This window comes from Pantherophis guttatus, chromosome 3 (assembly GCF_059756535.1).
Source record: "Pantherophis guttatus breed Tessera chromosome 3, ASM5975653v1, whole genome shotgun sequence".
Taxonomy (NCBI): Eukaryota; Metazoa; Chordata; class Lepidosauria; order Squamata; family Colubridae; genus Pantherophis; species Pantherophis guttatus.
Window position 1 is genome coordinate 90,751,493 of NC_142065.1, and position 19,809 is coordinate 90,771,301.

At 35.7% G+C, this 19,809-nt stretch overlaps 1 protein-coding gene across 8 annotated transcripts in view; it reads left to right on the top strand.

Moving 5' to 3' along the window:
* Positions 1 to 19,809, top strand: part of NTNG1 (netrin G1) — a 259,982-nt gene that overhangs the window by 200,325 nt on the left and 39,848 nt on the right. For 3 of the 8 annotated variants that reach the window (XM_087890013.1, XM_034437384.3, XM_034437386.3), the window contains one exon: positions 5,582 to 5,647. The exons of 3 other annotated variants lie outside the window; for them this stretch is intronic. In XM_087890013.1, the coding sequence (XP_087746139.1) occupies positions 5,582 to 5,647 (66 nt within the window). Of the gene's footprint in view, positions 1 to 5,581; positions 5,648 to 18,093; positions 18,262 to 19,809 lie in introns of all 8 variants that reach the window. 2 more of the 8 variants (XM_034437383.3, XM_034437382.3) reach the window with 1 other exon arrangement.

A 19,809-nucleotide genomic window follows, 5' to 3' on the forward strand; every position in this document is an offset into this window, starting at 1 on the left:
TAAGTCTGGATTAGAATAATATACATAAGCATTAGTCTTGATATGGAGGGAATTTCAGAGTCCCATCTCCTGGTCTTGGACAGATGGATTCTTATTAATCAATAAAGGAGAATATTTGTAGCACAGGGTTATAATGAGGCGCTAGTAACACTGATGATGTTGAGAATGTCTAAAAGATAACAACCAAGCTCAGCACCAAGGACCCTTCATTCTTATTAATACTGTAATTATTTCTACCCAGTAAAGCACAGCCAGTTACAAAAAATAAAAATAAAAACCATGATAAATAAAACCATTGTAATAAAGTCAACAATTTGTAAAAACAATAAACACTAAAATAAAAGCAAATTTATTATTTATTTATCAGATTTATACAGCCATCTGTCTAATAGGATGACTCTAGGTTGCTCACTTACAGTTCATAAAAGATAAACGTTAAAAACAAAAGTACCTTCTCCCCAGGTGCCAGACCAATCATCCTTGCAGCTTAATCCCCATTTTACTTAGCCCAATGCTTAGGGGAAGAGCCGGGTCTTGAGTCTAATGCACAGATTGGTTGACATTCAGGTGACTAATATTTTAAATATATGCATGTTAAGATTTTGCAAACTTATGACAACATATAAATTGATGCTAATAGTTCAACCTGTGCATAGCTTTCAGAACTGGTGTTACATTTTGCTACCTCGCCTAACTATTATGCAGGTACCATCTGTACTAATAGCAATAGAACGTAGAGTTATATACCGCTTCATAGTGCTTTTACAGCCTTCTCTATGTGGTTTACAGAGTCAGCATATTGCCCCCAACAATCTGGGTCCTCATTTTACCCACCTGGGAAAGATAGAAGGCTGAGTCAACCTTGAGCCAGTGAGATTTGAACTGCTGGACTGCAGCTAGCAGTCAGCTGAAGTAGCCTGCAGTACTGCACTCTAACCACTGTGCCACCTTGGCTCTAATGGCATCTTTGTGATCATTTGGGGAGGTAACCAGCCATAAATTATACTATAGTATACAGTCAAGAGATTATTAGAGAATGTACATTGGTATTAAGTTATCCTAAACCCAGGTAAGGTTTTAATTTAGCAGTCTAAGTTGGGTCTATGTCTTCCTTGCTATTGCAACCACCTGTTCTTGTAGGGACCTATTCCTTTGGAGAGAATCCACAATATTACCATGTTATTTTGTTTCAGTTTCAGATTCCTGTTTTTATCCAGCCCATCACTTTTGTCAGGCAACATTCCCTGATTCAGGTTGAAAAGAGTGCATAATCAGGGTTCTAATGACTTGATGTAGATATTGAACTGCAGGGAGGAAAGAATAGAATATTTTGGAATGTGACAAAACAAAAAAGCTCCCTGGAGCCAAACTGAAATCTCCCATTGTTGATTTCTGGTGATGGACCTGCCAGTAAGAATTTAAATTACATAAACTCTGTGCCTCCAATTCACAAACCCTGTTCTATTCCAGCAATATCCCTTGACTTGGATTGTTTGGAGAAGAAACATACTAGCATTTTCCATGTCTCATCCCAAGAAGATCTGTTTCTGGATTATATCCAAACCTAAAGCCAGACAATAATCGATCTAGATAATTAGTTCCTCCCAAGTATGCTTGTAGATGGACAGCCATTATACTTTCAGGTTAAAAAAATAAGATCCTAATGTGTGTGTTAATTATGCATTTAGCCTGATTCTAAAATTTCCAGAAGAACTAAATTTGTTTTATCACAAGTCTAGCACACACCTAGTATGGTTGAAAGTGGGTCCTATTGATTTAATCAGGGTCTATTAGCTCAGGACAGTTCACAGAAGACACTTTCCTATCACAGATTAATCCTTACAAATCTTGTACTTTAGAATTAAAGTAATCTAACTGTACTCTTCCCACCAAATTCATTAAGGGACATGATGGATTTATGGATGGTGAGATTACATATGCATGTGTATTAGTCATTTAGTTTCCTAGCTCATAAACATTACTTTTCTTTCTCCTATACATATACCATATTTTACAACTAAATGGACATGCACGTACAGCAAAAACAAACAGAACACAGCCAATTACTTGCCCACTCTATAAAAAAAGATTAACTAAAATGTGTGAATATTTTCAGTTTAATCTCACAGTGACTACTGGAAGAAAATAGAGTTTGCCTCTGCTGAACTGATGCCGGATACATTTACTTGGGAACAAGTCTTCCTTTGTTGAAATAAAGATGTTCTTACTTTAAAAGTATTTTTTTAAAAAAACAATATTCCATAGCTACATACAATGACTTCCCCTGACTAACTATTGGATTAAAAAAATAAATAAATATGGAACTCCAGTGAAAATATGATGCCTATGTAAGCCTTAATGTTAATCAGAGGCCAGTCTTCTGTTGCATGCCATTCTCTGGGTAATTATTAGCAGGGCAGTTAACCTGGGCATATTCTCGGCAGATTACAAAATTAGTAGTGGCAAGCAATGTGACAAGGGAAAAACAGGAACTGAAATAATTTCTTTCCTGGGAGATCTGATGTTTGGAGAGATAGGAGTTTGCATAAACTGTGCCTAATTTAGCAAGAGATTATATAATGAATAAAGAAAACCTGAGCAGACTTTGGCTGTTTTTGCTAGACCTTAAATTATTAAGCCTGTCTGGAAGTGATGCAGAAAATGGTAATTTGTTGCTTTAAATGGGCAGAATAAAATGAATGACAATTTAGCATCAATAACAAAAATATGTAACAGAACTGCTCATTTACACAGTAGAAAAAGCATGCAATTAATTGAGGTCTCAAGTCATTCAATTAAATTACGTTATAGTGCTTTAGGTGAGAAACAGTGCATGAGATTTAAAAACACATTAATTTTTATCCATTTTTATTTGTTTGTATATCAGCAAATAAAACAAGAAAATCACAATTAATTAGGATTAAAAAGAAAAAAATAATTGTTCTAAAATATCTAAGAAGGAGTAAAAGAGATAACACAGCATACTGTGCTATAGAAGAGTATAGAAGCTATAGAAGAGAAATTAGCTGTGGTTAAAGAAGTAAAATCAGACTGATATGATAACAGGAAATCAAGATAAAATAAGTCAGAATGACCAGGATATTTAGTAATACATTAAAAAAGCATATTAAATGAGAATACAAACAATTTCAACATCACAAAAGGTGAATATTTTTCTGTTATAGAAAAGTGTTAACATGCCATCCAATTTTTTTGTAAAAATAGCTATTGATATTTCTTATTTATTTATTTATTTATGCAATTTATTTATGCAATTTATTTATGCAATTTATTTATGCAATTTATATGCTGCCCTTCTCCCGAAGGACTCAGGGTGGCTTACAAAGAATAAAATTCAACAATTTAAATTTAAATGTAAATTAAAATCCAGTTAAAATTAATTAAAATTATTACAATGTAAAAGCCCCTAGACGGGTCAGTCCATTTGATGAAAGCACCACGTCTTCAGTTCGCAGCGGAAGGAGAGGAGGTTGTGGGCTGTCCTAAGCCTGGTGGGCAAACGATTCCAGAGGGTCGGCGCTCCCACAGAGAATGCTCTCCCCCTGGGGGCTGCCGGCCTACATTGTCTAGCTGACAGCACCCTGAGGAGGCCCGCTCTGTGAGAGTGTATGGGAGGATGGCAGAAGGTGCTCCTGCAAGTACCCCAGACCTAAGCCATGCTATGAAAGATCTCTTCCATTTTTTTTTCTTCTTTCCACACACATAATGGAAGATTCAAATAGGAATACCCTTTAGCAAAACAGAATCAAATTTGGTTCCATTATAAATCAAAATTACTGTATAGTGCATGCACAAACACATGTAGCTTTTTGGAAATTGCAAAATAGTTTTCACTATGTGACCCTAACTGGTTTCTACATAAGTATTACATATCCAAACACACACATACATACATATACACACAAATAACTATTTTAGCTTTCTATGTATATTTTTAGTATTTGTAAGAGAAGTAGAGAATTTGTTACGAGAAAATTAATTGTTTGATATAGTAACACATTTATTTTATTTTTAAAAAAGATGCCAACTCTTTAAAAAGCATACCAAATAATTGATTCAGTGACTTAAGTGAATCTTTCCAATTCTAAAATTCTGTATTATTCTTTGGCTTTTGTGAAAAAAATAATAAAGTTTAATAGTTTTATGTTCAGAGTTTAAATACCGTGTTTCCCCGAAAATAAGATCCTGTCTTATATTTTTTTGAACCCTGAAATAAGCCCTTGCCCTTATTGTCACGTGTTTGAAAGCCCATTTGGACTTATTATCAGGGGATGTCTTATTTTGGGGAAAACAAGGTAGAATTATGGACACCACAGGTTCTCCTCACAATAAGCAAGCTTATGCAGGGGAGTACCAGGGTGTAGATACCATAGACATCTATGCAAGCAAGCACTAATTCATTTTTTTTTTTTGTAATTTGATTTCATTGGCTTCAGATGTAATGTCAATGCATAAACTGAGCATCAAAAATAATATGCTCCAAAGAAAGCTTTCATTTTGCATCTCATCCATGGTTCACTCATTCCACTGCTAATTTTAAGTGTACATTACACTTAAGGTACACAGTAGAGGTACAGTGTTAAAAGATCAGATTAGGAATAAGTCACAATGGAGAAAATCCATATATCTGGTCACTAGGAATCAAAAACAACTTGATAATCATCAATCAACACTGTGATGCATATGCATGTGTAAACCATCCTGTAGTTCAAGAAAATTTTCAAGATAGGTAACAAGATGCAGTCAGATGAAAAGAAGAAATTGAAACTTGACTACCTGTGAATCAGATAGAGTGTCCAAGGAATGTGTGGTTAAATTCCATTTTGCATTTTAGGAATAGATGGAAAGAAGCATGGTAAGTCAGGTGGCACCCCAGCAAAGTTCAGTGGTACAAAATTCAATGTATTCTAAGAATTCAAATATAATTATTTCAGTGTTGTTGTTGTTGTTGTTTTGGTACATAATTATCAGTGCTGTCAATATTGGCCAAAATCATTCTTCTTTATTTTTAGATTTAGGTTGGAATTTTTGCCTGCTCGATTTAAGTGCTAAGTGAGGAATCTTAGTATGCAATTCCTGGATATCTGAAGAATAACATTTTTGCCTAGAAGCAGGAAATTCCCCAGAGGGGGGGGGAAATCTAAACAAATAATCAAACAAACAGCTGAAACAACCACTTACCACCCTTCTCTATTATGCTGCTAAAGAAGTAGGCAATCTACTCTACTCTGTAGAAGTCACTGATTTAGAGAGAACCAAATAATCAATATCCACTACATTAAATCGTACCTGTTAAATTATAGAAGACAAAACATTATCATATGAATACACGAAATCTTTAAATGTACATTCAATGTTTTGGGAATCATCAATTGCTTCTGTTTGTTCAATGTGGCAGTGATGTATATTGTCCTAATGTTTCATTGACAAAGTCTAGTGATAGATGTCTGTGCTTTGTGTTGTTCTCCATACCCATGTGCTTAGATAAAAAGCTAAATTTTAAAAATCTTATCGCATGTTGTAAATAACAAATCCTAATTTTTCCCCCCAATATATGCAGCTCCTCCAAAGTATGATAAGATATGGCCGAATATATCTTCCCTTGGGGTTTCTAACCCAAATCAAGGTAGGAGTCTGTAAAATTCCTACTGGTCTATTATGACTTTAACTGCTTTTCATAGAATCAGCGACCCAGAAAAAAAAAATCCTCTCATACGAATAAGAAGAAAATATACCATCCAAAACTACCTACTGAGGATTATTATGCTCATAAAACTGAATCGTACATGAAAAAGACTTTTTATAATGTGTACAGATCTTCCTCATCGAAGTTTATAAGCACTTCTTTAGCTTTAATTGAATATGGGTCCCCTAAGAAGAGGGGAATTGTATAGATATCAGGGTTTGCATGAAAAATAAGTTTTGAGACTTCTTGAGTGCCAGAGATTATCTTTGTCTCCATCAGATCATTTTAATGTCTCTCTCTTCTGCTTTGTTTGCTTAATTGAAATGAATGTTATTTCAGTTGATATTCAGAACTGAGATTGCAGTGAGACCAACTTGTGGTAGTTAGCAAAACCATATTGCCAGGAAATTTATTTGAACAATTTCAGCATTTTCAAAGGGGAGGGGCTTTTCTCTTTCTTACAAGTCTTTATTTTCCCCCCACAAGGTTAAGTCACATTCTAGGTAACTTCCTGTGTATATATGTGTGTGTGAACATGCTTGCATGCTGGAAGCTTCACATTCCCACTATTACAGTAATTGTTCTCTCCAGAATCCCTAGTGCATCAGTTCCACAGCTGAATTCCAACAACATTCACACATAAAGAATTTACTGGTAGGCTGGTGTGATGATTATTTCAGGAGGAAAAATGATGTGGGTTTAAAAGAGAGGCTGGGGTGAGAGAGGAATAAAAGAGGTAGCAAGAAATGTCAGCATTTTAAAGTTGGGTTCTGTAGAGTTTTTGCACAGAAAATGCATTCAGTCAGGTGGAAGTCTGTTCAGTACTTCACGTGGAATTATTTTGTTTCTTAAAACAAATGGTGTTGGTGTACAGCTTGCCACCGTTATACACAGGATGTTCCTTTTAAACTCTAATGAATACAGATGGAGGAGGAAATGAGCATAAGAAAATCCAGGAAATAGCTTCTAAGCTAAACAAAATGTATTAGCAATTTGTTGGAGAGCTAGATTGGAAAAACTGCTGTCTTAGTCCTTGATCATAGGAAAGAAATTGAGACTGTCCTAGATACATAAATTACTCGCAGCTAGAATTGTTTTAATCATGGGTTCTATATTATATTTCACTGTTTCTTTCCATGCCTCTTGGAGAACTGCTGTCGGGTTTGTCCCAACTTGGTAATTTAGAAAGAAAGAGCCTTTGACTGCATTCATAGTGAAAGGAATACTTGTAACCAAATAGTTACAAGATAGAAAAAGCCAGATGTGAGGTTTTGGCACGAAAGCTGTCTACTTACTTTCCTCTTACCCAGGTTCCCCCCTCCTAACTATCTCCCTTATGGCCAATGTTTTGGTAACAGCTTTGAGGTTTGGCAGCCTCAGTGATGGTCCGCATTCCATACGCATGGTTGTGACGTTGGGGTCAGTCAGCCAATATCTCTGGTAGGCACTTGAGACAGTTTTGGTTTCTTTGTCCTCCCTCCCTACTTGCTAACTCCCTCCCTCTCAGGATTCATGGCAATCTGGCATCAGAGAAGCAGTGATGGGGCAAAGCAGGATGGCAGGACTGACAACTCCAGTGCCATACTGGATAAATTAGATCCAATCTACTTTGCTTCCCATGATATGTTTTCTTTTTACCAGAACTACAAAAATCTACCAGTGTAGATTTTTGTATCGACTGGTGTAGAACAAATTTGTGTTAATGTTAAATGGAGCCCGCAAAAAATTATTCCCAGTTATCACAAGCTTTCATCATTTCAGAGTATTTTTATTCCTGTGGTACTTAAATAATTAAAAATCAGACACATTTTTAATCTACTGCAAATTATTGAAATTAGCTATCTACACCCTGATTCTGCAATAACAAATCTTAATCCTACAGCTAACCAGCAAAATTAGTATTGAATTCTAGATTGAATTATTTATTGTTCAATTTATGAAAGTTGGTCAGTGGTGATAATGAGAGAAATAAGCCTTTGCAAAACACACGTGTTGTATCATAAATGATTGTAAAGAATCTCAAACTATTATTTGAAAATGCTATAAAGCTCTTGAGCAATTAAGTTTGTTTTGTAGCAAAAGAACTCGGCTATCAGCCAAACGATTAAGTCATACTGTTCAGGTTAGGTTGCAAAATTATAATTCAATAAATGTGTTGCTACTCGAAATGGATTACATTCTTTCTGAATGCTTATACGAGTGATTCATCACAGTTGTAGTTACTGAAATAGGGGTTAGTGTTGTAAGTTAAATAAGTAGAGATCTATCAGGGGAAAATGGAATTTCGTTAATTTTAAAGAACAAAACTTGAGTAAGAAAATTACAACTACATCCAAGAGGATACATGACAATGATTTAAAAATGGGGGGGGGGAATACTGTGTGTCTGCAAACTTTGAAAAAGTTCTTCACATAACTATACAAAGAAAGGGAGAAAACCAGCATGTTTCTCTCCCTTTCCATTTGTGTGGATAACATTAATACAGGTAGGAAATACTAGGCTGTTTTCATGGTCTTTGGAATATAAACCAGTTGTCTCTTATCTTGACAAAATCTGCTAGACCTCTGGAGGAATGTTATGTTCATATTTGTGTGTAAATACTGCTCTTCTTCCAATCTATCAAGTTTCTAGCAAAGTTGAACTCCAATTCATGCAGAGAATTATACCCAAAATCTATCTTTCAATATGAATTAAAATTGCACTAGCATAAAAATACAATATATATGTATGCAACACACATGCACACACATTGTACAATATAACAGCATAAACACAAAAGACCCAAATGGGTGTATCAAATTAATCTTCCTATTTTAAAAAAATCAGTCAAAACATGATCTGCTCTAGGGCATAACCTTCCAAATACCTGTTTTCAGTTATTCCAGATTTAGCCATGCTTGCTGTTTTTTCAGATCAAAGTTGCAATCCCCAAGGGAGGGAGAAATTCTTGCATTCATATATTAGCATTTCCTATTTTGTGACAAACATTGCATCCTATAAATATGGAAGAAGGGCAAAATACCCTAGTTAAAAGATACATATTAACACAAGGTTACTAAGAACTGGAACCATGCAGTGAGCAATGGAAGGAAGAATTCTTCAGCTGAATCTACTTTAAAATAAAACAGCAGATGTATTTTCTGCAGCCTCAAATATTTTTGATACAGCATTTGAGTCGGGGGGAAAATATTGCTGACGATGGCAGGGAATGTTCAACTCGGTTTACAATGCGCTCGCCACAGTTCTTATAGCAAAGCTGCCAATGCATGATGCAATGGGGTGTTTTATTTTTCAGATGGCTTGTCATTGAGCTCGACACTGATTTTCCTTTTAAAAAAACATTTTCTTTAATTTCCTTAATTTCATATAGTAAATGAAGAATTATTTTTCCAGAAAAGGGCTATTAAGTGTTTCACAAGACATTTGTTTCCATGTATAATTTTGAACAGGCCGTGGAGAACTTGCAGCTCTGGAGCCTTGGGTAGGTCTTGCCTTAATTTCATTTCAGAGCTCTGGCAAAAATCATCTGTCTTGTTGCTAGTAACCTAGATGGAGATGTGGGGGGGGGGATAAAAGGAAGGAAACCCAAAAAGAGAGAAAAATAAGAGACTGGGAGAAGAGCCACTTTAAGTCTTAGCATTATATTGGGAATTATACCCTATTTGCACGAATGACTTACAATGTCTGCTGTAACATATCCAATGAAATAAAAAGATTGTTTAATAGGCAGCTTCCTCCTTAACAAATGTCTGAAATCGTACTTGCAGCACACGAGTTTTCTGCTGATATTTCTCAGATACTCTGAGCAACATTCTTTTTTTTTCTTTTTGAGGCCACTAACAGTAACATTGAACTTCTTGCTTGATCATGTGCATTTTGGATGTTTCATGCAGTGATACGATTTCAATGTTTTATCAAAATAATGGAATCATATTGACATTTTGAAAGTACAGCACAGTTGCCTTGACAGCTCCCAGACAGCCTGCCCCAAATGAGCATCTGTCATTCATAGACTGGAAGTATTTCTGCTATTTTGCTTGGTTTTTTTTTTTTAACTTCAGTATTTTATATTTATAAGCAAGTCGGTGAAAGATTGCAGTTTTATATAAGTTATGCTATTGTTGACAATAAATCATTAGTTATGGCATGAGAACTACAGAGACACTTTCAGATTGATTAAGAAAAAAAAAATGACCTTAGATTTACCCTGGGGGTAGATAATGAATCAGAATGGCTGTTACAGAGCTGAAGCAAATTAGGTCTAATGCAAAATTTCTAAGTTGATAAAGAAAATCAGATTTGTTTCTCCCTTTGTAATGCACAGGGAAAGAAAGCGAATGATGGAGATACTAGGGAGAGAAATGGTGTAAAGATGCTTTTTTCCCCCTTAATTGCAGCATAATTAGGAAGGAGAAACACAACTGCCGCACAAAGTGAAACAATCTGGTCCATAGCAGTTCAGACAGCTAGGAGGAAATGAAATCCTCTCTGCAGAAATCGACAGGAAACAGTGCTTATATGTAGGGGAAGGGGGAGCCTCCAGAAAAGAAGGTGTGTTTGACCGACTCACATAGAAAAAAAATATATAGTCCAGGTAGCTTCTTTGAAAAACACAGATTATCAATTCTACTTTCCAAACTTTATGTTAGAAAGCTAGAGATCCAGAAGTTTCTCATAAATGCAGGTATTAACTTCTGGCATTACTTGCAGAGCTAAGTGAAACAAATCCAACAATTGCTCTCATTTTTCTAAAAGGACAAAGTGCTGACACTCCTAGAGAATATATATCTTATCATCAATCTGTCTGTCTGTCTACCAGTATCTATCTATATTATCTATATATCATCTATCTACCAGTATCTATCTATCTATCTATCTATCTATCTATCTATCTATCTATCTATCTATCTATCTATCTATCTATCTATCTATCATCTATCGTATCTATCTATCTGTCTGTCTGTCTATCTATCTATCTACAATATCTATCTATTTATCTAGTATCCATCCATCCTCAGAAAATTACTTGCTATTTCTCCTTGAGTAAGTAATGCAATATTTATACCTCTATTAGAATTAGAAGTTCAGATCCTGCTCAGATTTCCAACACCAAAATGCTTGAAGACAAAATACTTTGATATAAATACTTTGCATCCAATATTTCCTTACAGTTCAGGAGATGGTATAAGAATTTCTTGGAGAGATCGGAATGGTTGTAGGAGTATCTCCTTAACTAAGGAAGCCATATTGCAGAGGTGTCTTGGATTTCAGTTTCTATAACTGAAAAACCCTGCATTGTCACATTGCCATGTTTTCTTTTCATTGCTTGCTGCTTTTAATCTAAATAATTCTTTTTTTACTAGCTATCTTAGCACAGGTTTTGTTATAGAAATAGAAATGTGTTTACATTAATTCAATCATTTAAAAAGAAGACAGAACTGAGGGTTTCTTTCCTGAAAACTAAACAGGTTTTTTCATAGTTATAGATAATAATCTAAGTGGTTGGATTATACTCAGCAATATTTTAATAATTTACTTACAATTAAATTTTCTCTGCCATTTTCCTGCCCAACTTATTTATTATTCTTGTGATTCGTATACCTGCAGTTGTGTCATTTGATCTGATGGTCACTTTTATTAATGACTCAGTTTTGTTATTTTAGAGACGCTTAAAGCAATATGGTGAAATTTATTACTGCCTCATTTTCTTTTGAAGACTATATTTTAATTACCTCCTGATTTAAAATTACAGAACAGATTGTTGTTGGTTGGCAAAGCAATGGAAATGGTTTGCAATATGGCTTTAGAATGTGATCAACAGGATTGAGTGTGGGTTTAATGTGAATCATTCCAGAACAACAGAAAGTAGTTACTTAGTAAGAAAATGCAGAATCTATGGGTGTGGGAGAAATTAGAATGAAATTGACTTCCAATATTTGATTTTAATTTAAAAGTTCTGATGTCCCTACTTTTTCAAGAGGCAACTTGGACTTTGTTTTTCCTTGAAGATGTTTCACTTCTCATCCAAGAAGCTTCTTCAGCTGTGACTAGATGGTGGGGAATGGAAGGATTTATACTCCTTGCATACAACTGGACATTTGCATTCTTTTAGAGAATTGTTGAGGCCAAAATCTTATGTGAATGTATTATTTAATTTGGAAGGTCTATGGATATTGTGGGCATGGAAGGGAGATTATAAAAGCCCTGAAATATATCTTTAGTTACTCTGTAGAAGTTCTGTAAGAACTTGTTTATCATAATAAAATCAAATAAAGTTGCTCTTTCTTTTTCAGCTACTTTTTTTTACCAGAATGGCTTGAAATCATTGTTTATTCATGCAGATCAGAAGCTTATACAGTAATTGGCTTGTGCTCCATTTTGTGCATGTGTCTGTCACACTCTATTTTCCTAAATGGGAATATTCCTATTTCCATTTGATCATAAATACAAACGGGTACAACTCACTTCTTACATCTGGGTGAGGACCAGAGGTGGGTTTTTGCAGGTTCTGACCAGTTCTGGAGAACCGGTAGCGGAAATTTTGAGTAGTTCGAAGAACTGGTAGTAAAAATTCTGACTGACCCTGCCCCCATCTATTCTCTGCCTCCCAAGTCCCAGCTGATCGGGAGGAAATGAGGATTTTGCAGTAACCTTCCCCTGCCACGCCCACCAAGCCATGCCACGCCCACCAAGCCACACCCACAGAACTAGTAGTAAAAAATTTTGAAACCCACCACTGGTGAGGACTGAACACCCTGTGCATACCTCAGACCAGTTTATTGTCATACTATAGGTAGTTCCAGTGGTGGGATTCAGCCAGTTCGCACCACTTCAGGAGAACCGGTTGTTAACTTTCTGAGCAGTTTGGTGAACTGGTTGTTGGAAGAAATCATTAGGGCAGAGAACCAGTTGTTAAATTATTTGAATCCCAGCACTGGGTAGTTTACAAATTATGTCCATAACTGAGCTCAGAATTTGGGTTGCTAAGCAAGGAAATTGTTAAGTGAGTTGTGTCCCATTTTTTACCACCATTGTTAAGTGAATTGCTGGAGTTAATGAATCATGCAGTCACTCAGCAAATCTGACTTCCCCTATTGACTTTGCTTGTCAGAAGCTGGTTGGGAAGGTTACAAATGGTGACCACATGATCCTGGGATAGTATAACTGTTATAAATACTTGCCTATTATCGAGGGCACAAATTTTGATCACATGACCAGGAGGATGCTACAACACTTGTAAATGTAAACATTGGTCATAAATCACTGTTTTCAGTGCTGTTGTAACTTCAAATGGTCACTAAATGTCACATTTTTAAAAAAATTCCCAATGTCATATTTAACAGAATAACAGAGTTGGAAGGGACTTCGAAAGTCTTCTAGTCCAACCCCCTGCTCAAGTAGGAGATCCTATACTATTTCAGACAAATACTTCTCCAACCTCTTCTTAAAAACCTCCAGTTTTGTAGTACCCACAACTTCTGGTGGCAAGTTGTTCCAGTGATTAATTGTTCTAACTGTCAGGAAATTTCTCCTTCGTTCTAGGTTGGTTTTCCGCTTGATGGTTGTAAGTCAAAAACCTATCCACATTTTCCTTACATTTGCAAAATATTACAATGACTTCCATGTCTTTCCCCCTCCCCCCCCCAAAAAAAATGATTTAGACCAAGATTTCAAAATTTGACTCTTGAAACTATTCAACACTCATAAGAGAAAATGTTCCACATAGTGGCCAGAGCAATTGTTTGTTCTCCTATTGTCACCCATATTTGTTCAGAATTTGCTATGAGAAAGGTGAGGAAGGGCTGACAGGATAACATAGGAACCATCCATTGGTGGTATTGTCTTAAAAATAAGAGAGAAACAAATTCCACCAGTTTGTAGTGGGAAGAGCATCAGATAAGCACTGCTGTCATTCATATCTTTATTGTTCTTGCCTTTGTACTTCAAAAGTCAATTGTACCAATTGCCAAGAGACACTGACCATTATAATTTGCTAAGCAGCTTTACAAATTCAAAGGCAGTGGCACTTAATTGAGCTTTATATTGAATGATCTCAGTGTTTTAAACTGAAATGATTAACCAAACCTCTCTCCTAAATTTGTACAGCAGTGGTCTGTCAGCGAAAACACTTCAGTCTCTTTCTGTATTATCTGCATTAGTTCAAAGGCAGTAGGAATCGGCTGCCATTTCAGAAACAGTTCATTGGGGCTATTCTGTCATTAAAAAATGGATATGATTGATCAAATCCCTAGCTATAAAGTAGAATGGGGAGCATGACTCTTACTTAAAATGTTTCAATTAAGACATTAATGGTGGAAACTCGGCAGCTCCAGACTAATATTAGAGATATGGATGGCCTTGTGTGCCTTACTTCCCCATTTTATAAATATAAAAACTTGCTGGTTAGAAAATAACAATTGTTAATGGATCATATTTGAGATATTAAGGGAGGAACATGCTAAGCTGCTGATGAATACGTTGATATATTTGCTTCCATAAAGATGATCTGTGACACACTGCATACAATAAATATGAAACATATACATATGATAAATGAAATTTGTGAACATTTCATTCTTCGTTGATAAATTACAGATACAAATGGGTGACAAAAATCTGGGTCTCGTCTTATTATTTAAATGTAAGTCAGTAATTCTGATTATCTCTTTAGACGTATAGTTCAACAATATCTAAAAGGTTAGAGAAGATACAACTAAAATGTACTAGGCAGAAGAGGTGTCTCCTGGTAGTTTACAACATTTTGGACTGTGCATTTCCATCTGAGTAATCTGTCCAAATCCACATGACTCCTTTCTTGCAATAGTATGAGAAATAGATCCTACTGATTTTGAATTGTGAATTTCCTGGGCATCTGTGATCAAGTTACTTTTCCTTAGTCTTCTATGAAATTAAAGATAAGGATCTGGGTACAGTCCTGGCAAAAAGTGATGACCATTGTTTTGAAAGATTGTGGAAAATCGGCTTTCTTGTATCTTGTGTTCTGTCTGATATGAAAGAGAGCTATGAAAAGTATGAAATGTGCAGCTGTCAGCTCTTCAAGGTAGACTAAACTAAGAAACCAATGCCACAGTTCAGAACTTTTTTTACTGAAACTACTTTATCTTCATGAGAACAAAGGAGGGTCTTGTCTGAGACATTTTCATTTACATTTCTGCTTTGGACTTAGGTTTCTTTTATCCGAATTTTGCTGTCCCTCTACCCACTATTATAACATGGATTTTTATATAATATGGCACAAAGGGTATCAAAGCCACCACATGCATGGAAAATATCATTATTTTCTTTCTTTCTGTTTTATAAATTTCATAACCACAGATATTGAGCTAAGATACTTTTTATTTTTAAAAAAACTTTGTTGGTATGAACTGAGATTTGTCTTAACTGCAGTGTTCTCAATTCATGTTTATTTATGAAAGTTATATACAGCCCATCTCTCAGCTGGCCTCCACACATTTATTCTGATTTCTAGGATATAACCTGCTATGTATTTAGTGCAGTGTGTCATGTAATGTATTGCACCCCAATGAATTAGTTTATATATTGGGTTTTTATTTGGCCTATTAAGGGAAATAGTGGATATGATATTACAGGACAAACTTTACAGCTTCAGTAAAAGTGTGGACATTAAATATCCACTTCTTTCTTTTTCAGTGGAAGTAACTTTAATTCCATTCATTCTCATTCATTATGGGAATTTTGGTGAGAACAGCCAGGTTAAACATGTGATGAGAGGCATTGGGCATGAAGGTGGAAGTAAAAGTAATCATATCACATTGATCTCACACACACACACACATACACACACACACACGTATATATGTATATGTATATGTGTATATGTATGTGTATATGTATATATACACATATACATTGTATATGGTTGACTCAGCCTTCCATCCTTCCGAGGTGGGTAAAATGAGGACCCAGATTGTTGGGGACAATATGCTGACTCTGTAAACTGTTTAGAGAGGGCTGTAAAGCAGTATATAAGTCTAAGTGGTATTGCTATACATACACACACGCATATATATTCACTTTAAGCATTCTAGTATATAACCTAAAATTATATAACATTTATGAGCCGCAGTGGCACCGTGGTTAGAGTGCAGTACTGCAGGCTACTTCTGCTGATCACCGGCTGCCAGCAGTTTGGCAGATCGAATCTCACCAGGCTCAAGGTTGACTCAGCCTTCCATCTTTCCGAGGTCAGTAAAATGAGGACCCAGATTGTTGGGCCAATATGCTGACTCTGTAAACCGCTTAGGGCTGTAAAGCACTGTAAAGCAGTATATAAGTCTAAGCGCTATTGCGGTACACCCTCTTTGCAAAGTGGTAAAATAAAGATTATCGTTAAATCTAAGTGCTATTGCTAACATAGATAACCTTTAAAATAATGTTTTTAAGGAAAAACTGATAAAAGCACCCTCAGACCAAAACAACAAAATTAAAATTATTTATTATTTATGTGTTAGGTTTTTATTCTGCCTCTCATTTAGGAGCTGAAGAGGGAATGCATAACACTCTGTTCTCCCTTTGAATCTCACAGTAACCCTGTAAGTTAGTTTGTACTGAGAAAGAAAGAGTGTGTCAGCCCTTTAAGGTAATCCAGACAGGAAGCCAAAACTATAAGTGTTAATGCAACAGGTAGTCCTTGCTTAGCAACCACAATTGGGATCGACAGCTCGGTCAGCAAGCACTGCAGCCGCTAAATGAAAAATCATGTGACCAAGAGGAGCTTATGACCTCCTTTCCCATTTGGTCATTAAGTCAAACGTCATCTGAGCATGGCTTCTGCATTTTACTTCTGCATTCTCTATTAATGTGCTTGTTGCAAGCCAATTGCAAATCTCCCTTCTAGTGCAAAGCACCCAATTCAATTCAATTCAAACCTTTATTGTCAGAGTACAATATGTGTACAATGAGATTGGCTGAGCCTCCCTTCGTGTACCCCCCCCAAACCAATACAACTCACAGTGAAAGACAGTAAAAGAAAATGTAGTGAACATGGGATGCTGCAATGATGTAAATCACAAAGCTATTTTTTTTACATTGTTGTAACTTTAAACCATCACTAAACAAGGCAATCAGTAAGCGAGGGCTACCTGTATCTTTATTATAAGGTTGGAATAACAGATTCTTGCAAGTCTGAAAGAATTTCCCCCTCCCTCCTGCCTTTGCTTTCCAGAAAACTAAGAAGGGTAGAGAGTTCTTTAAAAATCTCTCCAAAGACAGATTAGTACATAGTCAGTCAATCTGGATATTTTGGTCTTAAACTCTAGTCATAGTTCACATAGCCATAAAATGTTCCTTCACAAAATGCTCTAATCCAAAACAACCCCTTTGTAAAGTCTTGAGTGGTCTATTTCCGTTCCATTCTACGATGGAACATTTTATATTTCCTTAGCTCATAGCCTTTTGAACTGAGCCCAGGAAAGGATCAGGGGCATTTAAGGACAGACACAATAAAAATCATATTTCTGGTCTTCCTTAGCAAGCGAGTGGCTGTATTTTGAACTGATATCCTTAAACAAAGACAGACACATTTCCATATAGAACCATAATTAGTGTAATTATGGTTAGTATTACACATTATTGGATGATTGTCATCAGGTCAAAAGTTAGGCCTAAACATACTTGGTGCTTTTGCTGGATAATAAATACTGTATACCCAATCTTTGAAAGCTGTCTGTGGAGATTCTCAGTCACCCAGGTCATGGCTGTCCCAAAGGTGCTTTTTCAAAAGGCAACTGGACTTTCTTTGCTTTGCTTGAAGATGTTTCGCTTCTCATCCAGGAAGCTTCTTCAGATCTCCTGCAAAATGGAAAAAGCGTCTTGGACGAGAAGCAAAATGTCTTCAAGCAAAACGAAGAAAGTCCAGTTGCCTTTTGAAAAAGCACCATTGAACCAACCTCTTTGAAGATGACCATGTTGCTACCTTTTGGAATATATTGCATTGCAGTTGTCATCAAAGCAATGTAAAAGTAACCTGAGAAAATCCCAGACATGTATTGACTTCTGGCAAAACTACCAGAGTTTGTGTTACCAGAACCTGTGCACCAAAACTAGTAAAAGGCTTACAACCATAAATGCTTGGCTCCATTAGACTATGACTAGATGAAGCTATCCTCAATGCTGTGATATGGATATTTCATCATTCTCTCCTGCCTGAAGAGAGATGCCATCTTCATAGCCCCTCTCATTGTCCACGTATGCTACCATGATGTTCATGAATGTATTGTCCTGCTGCTCATTCATAACCTGCTCATATGTCATAACTTTTTATTTTGAGAAAAGAAGAACATGTGAATTGCTGAGAATCTACTACAGAATACCCTTTTGTATACATTTTTGTTCTTCCTTGCAAGACTGTGAATGCTTCGGCCACTCCAACCGGTGCAGTTACATCGATCTGCTCAGTACATTCATTTGTGTGAGCTGTAAACACAACACTAGAGGGTACCACTGTCAGTTGTGCAGGCTGGGCTACCACAGAAATGCTTCTGCAAAGCTGGACGATGAAAATATATGCATAGGTCAGTTATGTTCTAATTCTGGCATTTTGTTCTCTGCCTGTTTTTAGCCATTTAGAATCCATTGGTACTTAAGTAAACTGTTTCCATCTTTTTAATTTTGCCAACTAAGCCAGAATAAGCTTTTTCAGTGAAGATCTGTGATTAAATATGTTTGATTTTAGAACTGAATTCATAGCTAGACTAAATAAGAAGTTTATGTGATTATGAATGGCCGTGATTAAATATTGTAGATATTTCTTCATTTTGTTAAAAAAAAATATTTACTGGTAGTTCAACTATCCTCTTTGGGTTTTTTTGAACACCAAGGCAAAGCTCAAATTAGTAGATTAAAACCTGCTATTTTGAGAATTTCTGGTGTTCTTAGAGTTTGATTCTGTGTATTAAAATATATTTATATGATTCACACATTGCAGCACAGACATATAATTTAATATTATATAATAACACACATTTAATTACTGCAAATTGTGAGCATCAGGTCAGATAGCTTCATAGTAACATGAAATAAATATCAGTGTATTGAAATAAAAACCATATTTACTCAATACGAAGTGGTGTTCCCAAATAAGTCTTGCTTCCCAAAAATCACTAGCTATAAATGGAGAACAAAAGATCTTCATTTCACTGAAATAAACAGAAGCTGTTGAAAACCAAGTGAATGGGTAAAAGTGAAAATGGCTGCAGATTATATAGATGTCTTTAAAGATTAGTCTGAAGATTAGCAATATTTTGGAGCGGAGCTGCCTGCCTGCTGAATTTGACCTGTTTTGTAGTCACTTTCCTCTTTTCAATAAATTCTTCCAATGTTTCATCTGCATCCAATTTCCTGCCATTTCCTTTCTTTCCATTCCTAGTGCAACTTCTCCTTAGCTTTATGGCCTTGTTATTCATTTCTCCTAGGAACAGAAGTACATAAATTTTTCTATGTGTGGGAGACGGAAAGGTTGCTGTATTCAGATGGGGGAATCAATTAATTTTATAAATCGGGCTCCTTATTTTACAAGTAATACTCTTAATTAATGATCATTCATGCTCTTAGCTGGAGAGTAGGACATTTGGCAGATGCACACATATATAAGTGTATCGTATGTGCACATCTTACAGGAGAGGGTAGATTTCCCAAGACTGGTTTCAGCAGGGGTTGACACTCATAGGATGACAAATATGGAACTTATACTTTTCTGTTCATTTTCCTGCTACCTTTTATTTTTTTATTAGGAACATCTTAAATTTAGGGTTGTCTTCCTTTGGAGCAAGTACAGAGAATGCAAAATTATTGCTTTCTATCAATAAGCAAAACATAAAGTCCATCTCCTTTAAAAAAAAACTAGTTAAAAAGATGACCAAACATATTTCTTATAAAACACTCCCCATCACTGGGTTTTTGTTTTGTTTTGTTTTGTTTTGTTTTTTGCATCACTAGACACACAATGCAAAGAGGAATAACATCAAAAGAGAACCATTTCACATATGATGCATTTCTAAGTATCAAGATCACCTAATTATAGAAACGGAGTCGTTTTCTATATGAAGACCATTTTAGGATAG